Below are 13188 nucleotides of genomic sequence, written 5' to 3'. Positions count from 1 at the left end.
ATATATATATATATATATATATATATATATATATATATATATATATATATATTTGATAAAGATAGGCATTATTTATTGGAATACTTTCTAAAATAAATAAAACTGACAGACAAACGCTGATACCGAACCATAAAGAAGATGAAAGCATGTAGTGCACTAAAGTTGAAGATGAGAAACAGACATGGGGTGGAAAATTGGGTCATTCAGCAATGCATCTTCCAGTTCTGGCCACAAAATGGCAGACACAGTCCATGAACCATCACCCTTGGCACTTAACCTTTGGTTCATGTATCCAACTCCTACCCTTGGAATGCTAGTGTAAACTGTCCCTAGCAAGGGTCTCCCGAATCCAAAGTCAACCTCAGTAACAGGAAACCTTTGTCCTGAGGACACCACTAGGGTTGGTACTTGTTCACCCAACACTGCCTTTGCTAGCATCAAACCAGGCCTATGACACTCAATCCAATCAATCAACTCCAAAAAATGATCCTCATTGTTTACCTTTGAAATTGCCTCATGCACTGTGTTAGCAATGTCTGATATAGACCCTTTTTTCAATTCTTCAATACTTGCCTCCCCAAATGCCACAGACAGCACATTACCAATGTAATTTGACATCAAGTTCTCTCCTCTTCCCATCCTTTCTCTTCCATCCACCAACCAACCCATCTTGCACTTTTCATGCCTTTGATCAATGCTACCAATCATTATCTTCCATACATACGCGGAGAAAGCCTCAATCTTTGTTTTCTTGACTCCATTCCCAGAAGCAAGTTTCTGCAGCATGTTGATGCTTGATGCTTTGATATGATAAAGGCGTTTCAGTGAGATATGGTTCATTGGCATGTTCTGTATCTCTTCCATGGTGCACCTCACAAAATTTTGATCCAACGATGGTTGATAATTGGGAGAAGAACGTGCACGAAGGTGTCTAGTATGGTCTGGTATGCAGGAGAGTGGTTTCTTTTGAGCCATTTCACACCAGGAAGCAATGAACTTACCAAAGGAACTGGCATCACCTAATGCATGATCAAAAGTAAAGGCTATAGACATACCTCCACATGAATATTCAGTCACCTGAATTTGCGTGGGGAAATCTGGTTCAACTGAGACTACCTTATCTTGAAGAGTTTCATTGAGATCATAAAAATCTACACTCTTTAATGGGGTATCTGTGTGTGCTTCAATGATTAGAGCACCATTGTTGTCACATATGATCTCAGGCTCACTGGTTTTGGGATTTTGAACAATTTGGCCAGCAAAGGGATAATAGTGATCAAGTATTTGTGCCAGAGAGCTTTTAAGAGCATCAACAAAAGCCTTGAAGTTATCTGATTCTGGTTTGCGGTAGAAATACAAGTATGTAACAGGAAAACGACCTGAAAGCAGGTCAAGATTTGAGAGAGTGATTGAAAATGGTTCTTGTGGAGGATTCAGTGCTTTCACAACACTTTTCCTACTCACCTTAACTACAAAATTTTCTGGGTTTTTGAGAATGTCTGACATTTTTCAGAGGAGGATAGTGTTTCTCTCTGATATGCACTAAGGTTGGAAATGCATTTGAAATAATGAAACTTGGTATATAGCAGTTATATAGTATATTTTTACAGTGAAAGTTGGTGGATATTGACATCAATGCTTCAGTGCTTTCTCATCACACATTATTGAATGGAAGTGATAAGTTGGCCATGATACCATTACCATGTCTCATGATTAAGAGCTGATATCATGAGTTTCGGTGCTTATTTCAATCTTTGGTCAAGTTTGGTAGGCAACATAATTGTGGAAAGTGGTACATTTGAATGCATTCTTCAGTTAATCGTCTTCTGACAGTTTTTCTTTTCTCTGTTGTTGGACACCAGTTTCAACCATCTATAATTCTCTTTTGAATTGTAACATGTGAAAACATTGCTTAACTACAAGAGTAAAATACTCATGTTTTTTTTGACGTTGTATACAAACACAAATGTCTATTTTTTATCTGTTACAAAAACCTTCCTGAGAGAAAACACACAATCATTTATAACTATCTATAAAGGTGATATTTTCTTATAAATATTTGTAATAGCTATTTTAGTGTGTACATTTCAATACCAATTTTATCCTTATTAATATAAGTAAATTTATTTATTCTTTTGATTTTGATTTTTTTTAAATTCAATAACTACTCCTAAAAATTCTACATACTTATAATAGCATTATAAACATTATTTATTCTATATTTACTTTATATTTTTTATAAATTTAATAATAAAAAATAATCTTTTATTTTTTATTATCAAAAGTAAATAGACACGCATAATGCGTGTATTTTTATTAGTATAAATAAAGAGGTTATATAATGTTGAGTATTGATATATATAGACATTCAATACTATTTTGAATTTCTGTTTTTAAAATTGAATAATTAATTCTAAAAAAATACACACTTATAATAAAATTATAAAAATGATTCATTTTATAGTTATTTTTATTTTATATTTTTTATAAATTTAACCATAAAAATTGATTTTTATTTGTATTACCATGAGATAAAGAGAGTAATACAATATTGAATGTTTAGACCTAATAAATGACATTTTAAAATTTAAAAGTATTGAGACTTCATTATTTTAATATTAAAAAGATTTAATATAAATAGTTTTTTTTTTATAATTTTATTATTTTAAAATACACAATTTATCTAATTTTTGTTAAAGTTCTCTAATTTCTCTTTGAGAGTTTTTTATCTGTGTTTGTTTGATTAAAGAATCAAGATCTCGTGAGATTGATCCTTGTAACAAACCCTTCAATTTAATCAATTTCTTAATTTGAATAAGTTAAGTTTCAATCTTTTTCTTGGTTTATTTCTATTTTATGTTCAATGTGAGCCTTACTTCGCTTGTGTGTATCTTTTTAATATTATATTGAAGTCCTTACTAATAAATTATCATAATGGTATGGTCATAATTGTTCTTGTGATGTTTATGTGTGTAAATAGAGCATTATGTGAAGTTAAAGACGTTTTGATGTTTTTAGAATTGTTTGAGCTGGGTCACAAGTGAAGGAAGATAATTTTAGTTATTTTATGTTTTAAAATTATTTAATTAACTGAATGTGGCTATGATATTGTAATAATATTATTAATTATTTATAATTGTTTGTGAATTTAGAAGTAGAAATATTTATTTGTATATGTAAGTTGTGTGATGAAATTGGTAATACTTTGTGAATGATACTATAAATATAATGAATTGAGTTGGTTGATATGTTTTGTGATCTATAAGAAGCATTAGATTTGTTTGATATGGTTGGAATGATATGAAATTAGTAGGTTTTGGTCTTCTACATTATGCAGACGACTCACTAAGAGGATTGAGTTGTTAGACGACGTTGAAGTCAAAGAGTTTAATGACTCACTCGTTGTTGAAAGCTAATATTATTGTTGAGCAACTCTAAAGTTAAAGAATTCACTGACTTGGCTGTTATTGGACGTTGTCCGTAGTTGTTGGACAAATTCTGACATATTAAATCTTAGGAGCTTCAATTATCCTCTCGTTTGAGCGACTACTAGATTTATTGTGCACTTAGGTTAACATTGCATGCTACTTTTTGAAAGTCTTTTACAATTTTAAAAAAATAATTAACAATCTTTTATTAACAATATCACTAAAAGCCAATCAAATAGTTTATATGTAGATTACAAAAGAACCAGATCAATCATATTTAGTTCTAGTGATTATTTAATAAAAGTAGTAACCAATAATGAAAAACACCTTTCTTACTATGCCCTTAGTTGTGTATACATGAAGTGATAGTGGAAGGTGATGTTTCTTATCTTATGAAAGGCTGAAATTGGCGTGAAATAGGGAAATTGAAGGTTTGTGTGGGCACGTTCTTGATTTTAGACACCGTTAGTTTTTTCATGTGTTAAGGGAACCCTCATTCAAACTACTCCATATTGCACCACAAACTATAGTGCTTGTCAGTTCACAACTTCAAATCATGGACCACAAACATTCACATTCTCATCTTATGCTTTCCACCACTTTTCCCCAACCTTTCCAATTTCTTAGATATAACTTTCTCTTTTCCTTTTCACCACTATCTAGGGTTCCGCCTTTTTAGGTTTACTTCATTCCAACCTCCATCATATATTAAGACTATAAGTGTAATAAATTCTGATAGGATTAGTATAATTGAATGGTGTAAAATTAGTTAATAAAGGTAAATGTGTCTTGATTTTTTTGGACACTTTTCCACCACCAGTAGCTAAGCTTACTAGAATGGTGATTTTGTTGGCTTTGACATATGCCTACAATTGGCATTTACATCAATTTATATGGTTTCAATAAAGCAGGCAAGAAATGGTATGAAAAACTCCATTGTCAAACTCAAAAATTTACGTAAACGTGTAAGAGTCTAGTAAATTTTCTTGTAAATTCCATCATAAATTTGTAAACATTTACTTTACATGAAAAAAAATTACATGAATAACATAAGGTTACAAAATTATACAAACGGAAAATGGTTTAACCCTTTTACTATTCACTTTCAAAAATGGGGAAGATTTTCACATCTCTTTTCATCTATGTAAATGATGTGGTTCTTGCAAGCTATTTTGATTAATTCACCATAATAAAGTCTATTCTTGACTCCAATTTGAAAATCAAGGATTTAGGTCCTTGTATTATAGAGGTGGAACATTCCAAACTGGGAATATCAATCTAGAGGAAATATTATTTAGATCTTCTAATTGAATCTGGTCTACTTGGATCAAAGCCTGCCAAAACTCCACTATTCAGTTTATATTAAGATGCAAGTAAGTAATATGAAGATGTAGCAACATATAGATGATTGACTGCCTATCTTCACTCTAGAAAATTCATTTCATGATATCGCTTCTTTTTTAGTTCATCATTAATTTCTTAGAAAGCAAAGAAGCAACAAAGAGTTTCAAAATCTTCTTCTAAAACTGAGTACATGGCACTTTCCACTGCTACTTGTGAGTTACTAGTGGCTGTTATTTCTTTTATGTGATCTACACATTGTTTATTTTATTGTCATAATCAAAGTGATCTACACATAGCCGCTGCTATTCGAGTTTTGTATAAATCAACAAAACATATAGAAATTAATTGTTATTTTATTCTAACCAAGTTTGAAGATGACATCAGACGTTTACTACCAATTTCATTCAAAGAGTATCCAGCCGATTTTTCACAATAGCTTTACCTCCTCTAGTTTTGCACTCCATTCATTCCAAACTGGGCATGGTTTATATTTACCATGCTCCAATCGAGTCAGAGGTGTTATATTACCAAAATGTTGAAAGAGCAAAAACAATTACTAAAATGAGTAAAATTGAGTTTTTTTTTTTTTATAATTGACTTATTTGATATCTTATGATTAACTATAGTTAAAGTTTCACGTCAACTATAAATAAGACCAATTTGAAATATATAATGCAAACTTTATTTTATAAATTTATTTTGTAAGATTAAGTTAGACTAAAAGTTTATTTCTTAACATAGTATTGATGTATATACTTCGATAGAAAAAAATGTATTAGTAGTCTCATATCTATTAAAAATAAAACTAATTTAGAATATATTTAAAAGTATAAATTTTACTTAAACTTAAAATCCACGTTTTAACAAACCATAAAATATCATCATAAATCTATGATCATAGGAAATGTAAAAATGATTTTGCCATCACTTAGATCAGCTATTTGGTGTTGTTTTTAACCTGTGTTTGTCCTTGAACTTGTTCCAATGTTATCCGAAACAACATTGGTTTATGATCCAGTCCTTCTGCCTTTGCACATGAATATTTGGTGACCAAATCGAGCAAGTCCCTGCACTTGGTATTGATGGTTGTAAGCTCTGAGTGCAATACCTCATTCTCCTTCTTGAGTCGCTTGTTTTCATGCATCAGAACTGCATAATTTGAAGAAAAGGTTGATGCTAAGGACCTTTGATCTTCATCTGAGTCTTGTGGTCCATGTTGCTTCTTGCTCACCCATGATTTTTTACGTCTAATCTCGCATAACAGTTCTTTCTCACCCTTTCTGAATCGCTCGTTGCAAAATTCCCATCTGCTTGTTCTAACTTTACGAAAACCCTAAATATGGATCATCAATTGGTGCATGTGTTTTTGGAGTTAACATGTGAAGTTATTATCTCTAACAAATCTAATTAAAGAAACTACATTTACTTTTTTAAATTAAGAAAAAACATTCAACAATTTTTATAAATATTAAACTAAAAGATCTATTAAGTAAAAAATAATAAAATGTGATAAGAAGAGATATATAATGAGAAATCATTTTTTATTTATTGTTAATTTCATCGTACAAAATTGACTATGAAAGGAAAGACATGTTTTACTCATGTATTTTTATCTTGATTATATCATTAAGTATTTTCAAAGTTTTAACCTCATCCATCTTACTTAAACAAATTAGTTATCTCAAACATCAAATATATTACATTATACATTTGTAAGTGGTTTCATCATGGACCAATGATCCAAGAAACTCAACAACAGTCCTCTAAAAATAAACTTCAATAAATTGGTATATAATATTTTTTTACCACTTTCATATTTTAGTTTAAGTATATAATTGATTAGGTTAAAATTTATAATATATATATATATATATATTGATATAAACTAACACTCCTTTTTCTTAGGACACTAACACTCTTAAGTACAATATATTAATACATTCCTCGTGTGTATAATATAGTAAGTATATCAATTTATACTATGAAGGTTAGCTATGACTAGCTGTAAAATGAATTATCTATTGGTACAATGGATCATATTGTTAATACCTAATACATACAATACCTAACTTTTAGTTTGAGTAAATATTATCTAAAGAAAGAGATATAATATTTTTATGACAAAATATTTAATATTAATATATTAGTTTTTGTTATCTAAGAAGGGGGAGATATAATGTGAGGAGATAAAATATAATGTCAAATCTTTTGATTATGTCATTTTTTGTAATATAAATCTAGAGGCCACCTACCATAACTCAGGTGGTTGGTATAAGTAACTGAGTAAGGTGTTCATTAATAAAGGTCATCAATTCTAGCTGCCTAATTTCTTTGAAAATACACCAAAACAATCGTCCCTACAACTTCAAATTATATTTTATTTGTCAAGTACAATTTTGTAAAGAACAAATCTATAAGGTCACCAGATTATAGTTTTAAATGGTTTTTATCTCACCATTTTTAAAAAAATAAAAATAAATTATAGATCAATATTAGGTAGTTAGACATTTAGTTATTCTTAGAAGTCTCATATCGGTTAGAGATAAGACCAATCTATAGTTTATAAATGACTGCAAACTTCATCTTACACATTAATTTTGTGGGATTAAATTAAGTTTAAAATTCACTTACATGTTAAGATTGATAAGACATACTTAATGAATATAATTAACTTTGAATGTTTTTAATAGTTACATTACATTAATATCTTCTATTTCTAAATTAATGCTGGTTTAAAATAAAAGAATTTAATTTTGATACATTTTAAATATAAAGAGTTTGTTGATTTCTTAAAAGTAATTATAAATATAACTTTTATTTAATAATATTATCGTACATAAATATCATACTTGAACGAGAGTGTGAAACAACTTAAAGTCGTTTTAATTAAATTAAAGTAAAATACTTAAAATTAAATATATGTAATAGAATAATGCAATTAAAATAATAATACTAATAATATTTAAAATTCATAAAACACTAGTTAAAATAATATTTAGTTTAGCCAAAAGGACTACTTTGACTATAGTATTATATAAAGAATTTTTTCAGTGGTCCTTTTGATCCAACAATATTTTAATTAAGACACTAAACTTAATACTAATTAGGTCAAACAAATGCAGTTAATATGTTTCTATCATCAAGAACTCATGGAAACAAATAAAATTATCTTTATTTCTTTATTCGCTAAAAGCTTCTACAGTGGTCAACTTATTCACCAACCATCGATAGCTACGTTCCTTTCGCTTTTATTCAACTCATTCTTCTCTTATTTCTAAATTTGATGTTCTTCGTGTTCTTTTAAACTGTTGTAATAACTAAATAATGCTATAAATTTACTTAAAATTTTGTTAATATAATAATACTTCACTTGTTCCAAAATAACAGTTTTAATTATACAAAAAAAAAAAACTCAAAATACATTATTAGTAACACATTTTCTAAGACATTCTCACTAATACACATTTTATGATTGATTCAAATATATTAGAAGCTACTAAGACTTAGTTAGTGATTAGTAAGAGTTAGTAAAATTTATAAAATTCAACCAAAATAGTAAACTGTATATATATACTCTCCCTCTATAACATCTGTAATTTCAGCCATTGAAAAAAAAATACAATAATTGAGTAATATTTAGAGTTTAATGTTTCAAATTGATTCATGGTCTTCTTAACTTTTAATACAGTATTTTTTTTTTCATTGAGAAAGTGATGTATATTATTTAATATTGTTGTCATAAACATGTGTGAAAGAATGTTAAACTAGAATAATTGACTATTAACAGCGGAAGTGTGTGTGCATGTTGTTGCTAATATTTGTGATACGGATATTAAAATACGTACATAAGTATTGAGCTGGCGAACAAAGCTAGAGAAGTTGCAATGGTTGAAGAGAGTTGGAAGAAGATCACGAGCAAACTCTGCAGGTTGCAACACCACAAACGTTGTTCCGTCATCATTCCACGACACAACATCATTGGTCGTAGGATCCTCAACCAACATATATGTCTTCAACAAAAAGGGTGCTGTTGAGAATTTTCTGACACACTCCAACAACCCTTTCTCCATTTTTGAGAATGATTTGAGAAGAGATTGAAGAAGGTTGATGAGAGTTTGTGATCAGAAGAGAAGAAGGGCAGTTATGAACTCCCAATCCCAGCAGTAGAAACCCAACACGACTCCACAGTTCATGAGAAATGCAAGACCTTCTTCCTTCTTCTCTCTCTCTCTCTCTCTCTCTCTCTCTCTCTCTCTCTCTCTCTCTCTGCATCAACAAATGGTTGAAACGTGTTCACTAAGCCTATGCCCTCTTAAATAATCCCTCCGCTACACATGTATTACTACTATATACAACTCTTTCTCAACAAAATTTCTTATTAATATTATAATTTTATTTAAGTATGATAGGTTGAGATAGTAGTTGGACATTCTTCATTGGGAAGATGACCTATTCCGTAGAAAATAATTTTATTTATAAAAATTCGTTAATTAGCTTAGCAGAAATATCGTAATAATTGACATCATAAAAGTAAAAAAGAAAAAAATATATATATTAATTATCATAGACATTTAAGATATTATTAACATAAAAAAATTAAGTTTTCTATCAATTTTATTGATCACTTAAAGTGATTAAAAAAATAAGAAGACTGTTCTAATATTCAGTTTGAAAAATAATATTAACATCACATTTAAGAAAAATAAGAATTTAAATAATAAGTCAAGAGGACATGTTATCCCGATACAACTAAAATTGAGTTTTTATAACTTAAAACTCCAAAAGTTTCTTACAAAAAGAAATTTCATTTTCTCATTAAATTCATATACATCATTTATATTATAAACAACATCATTTTATATGATGAATTAGGTAAGTCTCTCTTAATTCCATTTTTAAATAACTATTTTTTTATAGGATGAATTAGGTAAGACCCACTAATATTATTTAATTCCTATTGCATGAATATTTACTATAGTTAATTAAAAGTTATAAAAAACAATCTCAAAAGATTCATCAAAATTGTGATAAAAATTATGAAGAAAATTCAAAAGACTCTTCATGATCATGTTATTATCTTTTTATTCACCTATATTCGTTCTTAAATGTCCAGAATATATTTCTTCTAAGGAAAGATAATACCATATTTAAAATAATTTTTTATTAGTTTTCCAATTGAGAATTCGTGCATATACCGTTAATTAACTCACCAAATAATAGGTTGTTGGAACTTCTCACTAAAAGCACTTCTTCAAATGGTTAAATGGACAAAAGAGTAATATCTATATAAAAAGTGTGGTAAAAAGCTGACAAAACAATATTTCCTAAGGCGTGTACCTTAAGGATTTATCCGCGGTGTATTGTATAAGTCCTCCAAGATACAATCGAAATTTCCTAGAATATTTTTAAGAGTCTGAGAACTAGCAAGAATCTCTAAATAGAGTATAAAAAATAACCCAGAATAATTTTAGAAGGGGAAAAGAGAAAAATGATGAAACTAAGAAGAGAAGAAGATGAGATAAGATAGATTTTTGGTGTGTTTTGGAATGGAGGAAGAGCTCTCTATTTATAGAGCTAGGGAAGAATCAAGAAAATAAAAGAAATTAAAAATCATAAATGATTTAATTAAAAATTTTAACGTTGCATAATAATTGTTTCTTTTTCTCGTTGCCAACATTCTAAAACAAACATTCAAAGACGTTTTAACTTTTACAATATTGTTAAAATATTATAACAATTTCTCACATATTGCAAAAGAAGTTGAAAGAAAAAATCTTTGACTCAAATAGTTCAAACACTAAAAGAAGGATAAGAAACTTTTATCCTGGGTCTCATAGGATGTAATGCATCCGAACTAGTAGAGCAAGCTATATGAACCAGTCTTAGATTGAGATACTTAACACATAATGTAGTTGGTATAGCAAGCTATATGAACCAAAGACACTTGACGTGTGTTAGAGGTTTATCAATCACAATACACTCCCACAATCCTTGTTGTTATCGCTTTGTTGCGCTTACTAGGCCATGCGCGTGCCCGATATTCATGAGTGCTCTAGAGATCATGCCAAGATCTCATGAAAGCGGCCCCACTTGACACTCATATAGGTGATTTCATCAAGTGTATGCTGCAAATCATACACCACCCATAAGGGATATGAAAATCATTAAAAATTTTGTTTAAACTAAAATTCTTTCACCACATAGAATTTTAATAACAAAGTTTAGCCTCTCAATGATGCAGTTTCTAGCACTTTAACACACCATAAGAAGGGATATAATTGATTAAAATCAATTTAGTGCTATAAGAACTAACAAGTGACTTGTTTTTACCTATGTGAACCTTATTCATGGGATCTCAAATCACAAATGTTGGGTTACCATCACTTGTTTGTTTGCAAGTGGCTTAAGTTTCATTCCCCTCGATGTTTCTAATATCATTTGTCTTTCCAGGGGTTTTTTCAGAGGATCTGCTAGATTCCGTTCTGACTTCACATAGTCAATGAAATAGTTCCACTCTTTAGCAGCTGCTTCACCAAATTGTGTCTCAATTGTATATGTCCATTTTTTCCATTGTAATTCTTATTTTTAGCTATAACTATTTTCGATTGGCAATCACAGTGTATTGATACTGATGGAGTTGGTTTCATTCCTAGTGAAATGTTCGCTAAGAAGTTTTTCAATCACTCAGCCTCGTTACCAGCCATCTCAAGAGCAACAAACTCAGATTTCATTGTTGATCTTGCAATAATTGTTTTCCTGGATGATCTCCATGTAATTGCACCACCCCCAAGTGTGAATACATAACCACTAGTGGATTTTGTCTCATCGATCCAGTTAGCATCATTGTACCCTTCTAGTACAATGGGAAGTCCACTGTATTCAATGACATAATCCATTGAACCTCTTAATTATCTCATAAGCCTAGCAAGTGCATCCCAATGTTCCTAATTTGGACATTGAGTATACCTATCAGGTCTAGAAATGCTCATCAAGTGCAGTAAGCTCCCAATTATGTGGGCATACTGAGGCTGAGATAATGATTATCCTATATTTTTTATTAATTAGGAGTTAGCATCATAAGAGTTACTCACGGATTTTAGTTCATAAAACCCAAACTTCTTTTGAAGTTTCTCAACATATTGTTCTTGGGATAGTAATATTCTATCTCCCTTCCTTATGACTCTAATACCTAAAATCACATTAGCTTCACCCATGTCTTTCATTTCAAATTTTGATCCTAGAAACAATTTAGTTCTAGCGACAATCTCATTGCATGTACCAAATATTAACATGTCATCCACATACAAGCATATAATGACACAATCACAATTTTCAAATTTTGAGTACACACATTTATCAGCATCATTAGGTGAAAAACCATTATAAAGCAACACATTATCAAGTTTTTCATGCCATTGTTTTGGTGCTTGTTTTAACCCATACAAGGATTTTAAGAGTTTGCATACTTTATCCTCTTGAACAAGTACAACACACCCTTTAGGTTGAGTCATATAAATTTCTTCCTTTAAATCACCATTCAAGAAGGTTGTTTTAACATCCATCTGATGTATCACTAGTTTATGGATAGTTGCTAGGGCTAACAACACTCGAATAGAGGAAATCCTAGTCACGGGAGCAAAAGTATCAAAGTAATCTATGTTAGGTTTTTGAGTAAAACTTTTTGCTACTAAACTTGCCTTATACTTCTCTATGGATCCATTAGGGTGATATTTTTTCTTAAAGATCCACTTACAACCAATGGGTTTTGCTCCTTTAGACAAATCTACTAAAGTCCAAGTATTGTTTTTCTGAATTGATTCAATTTCAGTCCTAATGGCCTTATCTCATTGTTTTGCATCAAGAGCACTAGTAGCTTCTACAAAGCTTGTTGGATCATTATCAACAAGATAAGTATAAAAGTCATCTCCAAAGGAAGTTTCCTTTCTCTGTCTTTTACTTCTTCTCAAATCCTGATTCATGGTATTACTATTATCATTATCATCAACAGGTTGAGACATCTCACTAACCTTTAAGGGAAACACATGTTCAAAAAACTCAGCACTTTTCGTCTCCATTATAGAATTTCTCTCAAGTATGTTACTTTTAACAACTAGAAACCTATAGGCGGCACTATGTTTAGCATAACCTAAGAACATACAATAAGAGGTTTTAGAGCCTATTTTCCTTTTCTTAGGATCAGGTAACATCACCTTAGCTAAGCACCCCCACACTCTTAGATATTTAAGGTTAGGTTGGTAACCTTTCCACAACTCATAAGGAGTTTTACCAGTTTTCTTATGGGGTATTCTATTTTGTATAAAACACGCAGTAAGTAAGGCTTCTCCCTAAAGGTTATCAAGTGCACCAGAACTAACAAGCATAACATTTATCATTTCCTTAAGGGTTCTATTTTTTC

General features: G+C 30.1%; 2 protein-coding genes across 2 annotated transcripts; both read right to left on the bottom strand.

The window, feature by feature from the left end:
• Window positions 1-77: 77 nt before the first annotated feature.
• Window positions 78-1761, bottom strand: LOC108325391 (coniferyl alcohol acyltransferase). The gene has a single exon (XM_017558460.2). It carries the CDS (start codon window positions 1504-1506, stop codon window positions 157-159), a length of 1350 nt encoding a protein of 449 aa, XP_017413949.1. The 5' UTR covers window positions 1507-1761; the 3' UTR covers window positions 78-156.
• A 3893-nt stretch (window positions 1762-5654) lies between these two features.
• On the bottom strand, window positions 5655-8984 carry LOC108324427 (heat stress transcription factor B-3). The gene is made up of 2 exons (XM_017557375.2): window positions 8618-8984; window positions 5655-6105 (listed from the first exon to the last, which is right to left on the bottom strand). Exons 1-2 carry the CDS (start codon window positions 8840-8842, stop codon window positions 5710-5712), a joined length of 621 nt encoding a protein of 206 aa, XP_017412864.1. The 5' UTR covers window positions 8843-8984; the 3' UTR covers window positions 5655-5709.
• Between the last annotated feature and the right edge of the window lie 4204 nt (window positions 8985-13188).

The sequence above is a fragment of the Vigna angularis genome, chromosome 3 (assembly GCF_016808095.1).
Source record: "Vigna angularis cultivar LongXiaoDou No.4 chromosome 3, ASM1680809v1, whole genome shotgun sequence".
Lineage (NCBI taxonomy): Eukaryota > Viridiplantae > Streptophyta > Magnoliopsida > Fabales > Fabaceae > Vigna > Vigna angularis.
The sequence above is the reverse complement of the archived record's forward strand: the minus strand, read 5'-3'. Positions and strand labels throughout refer to the sequence as shown.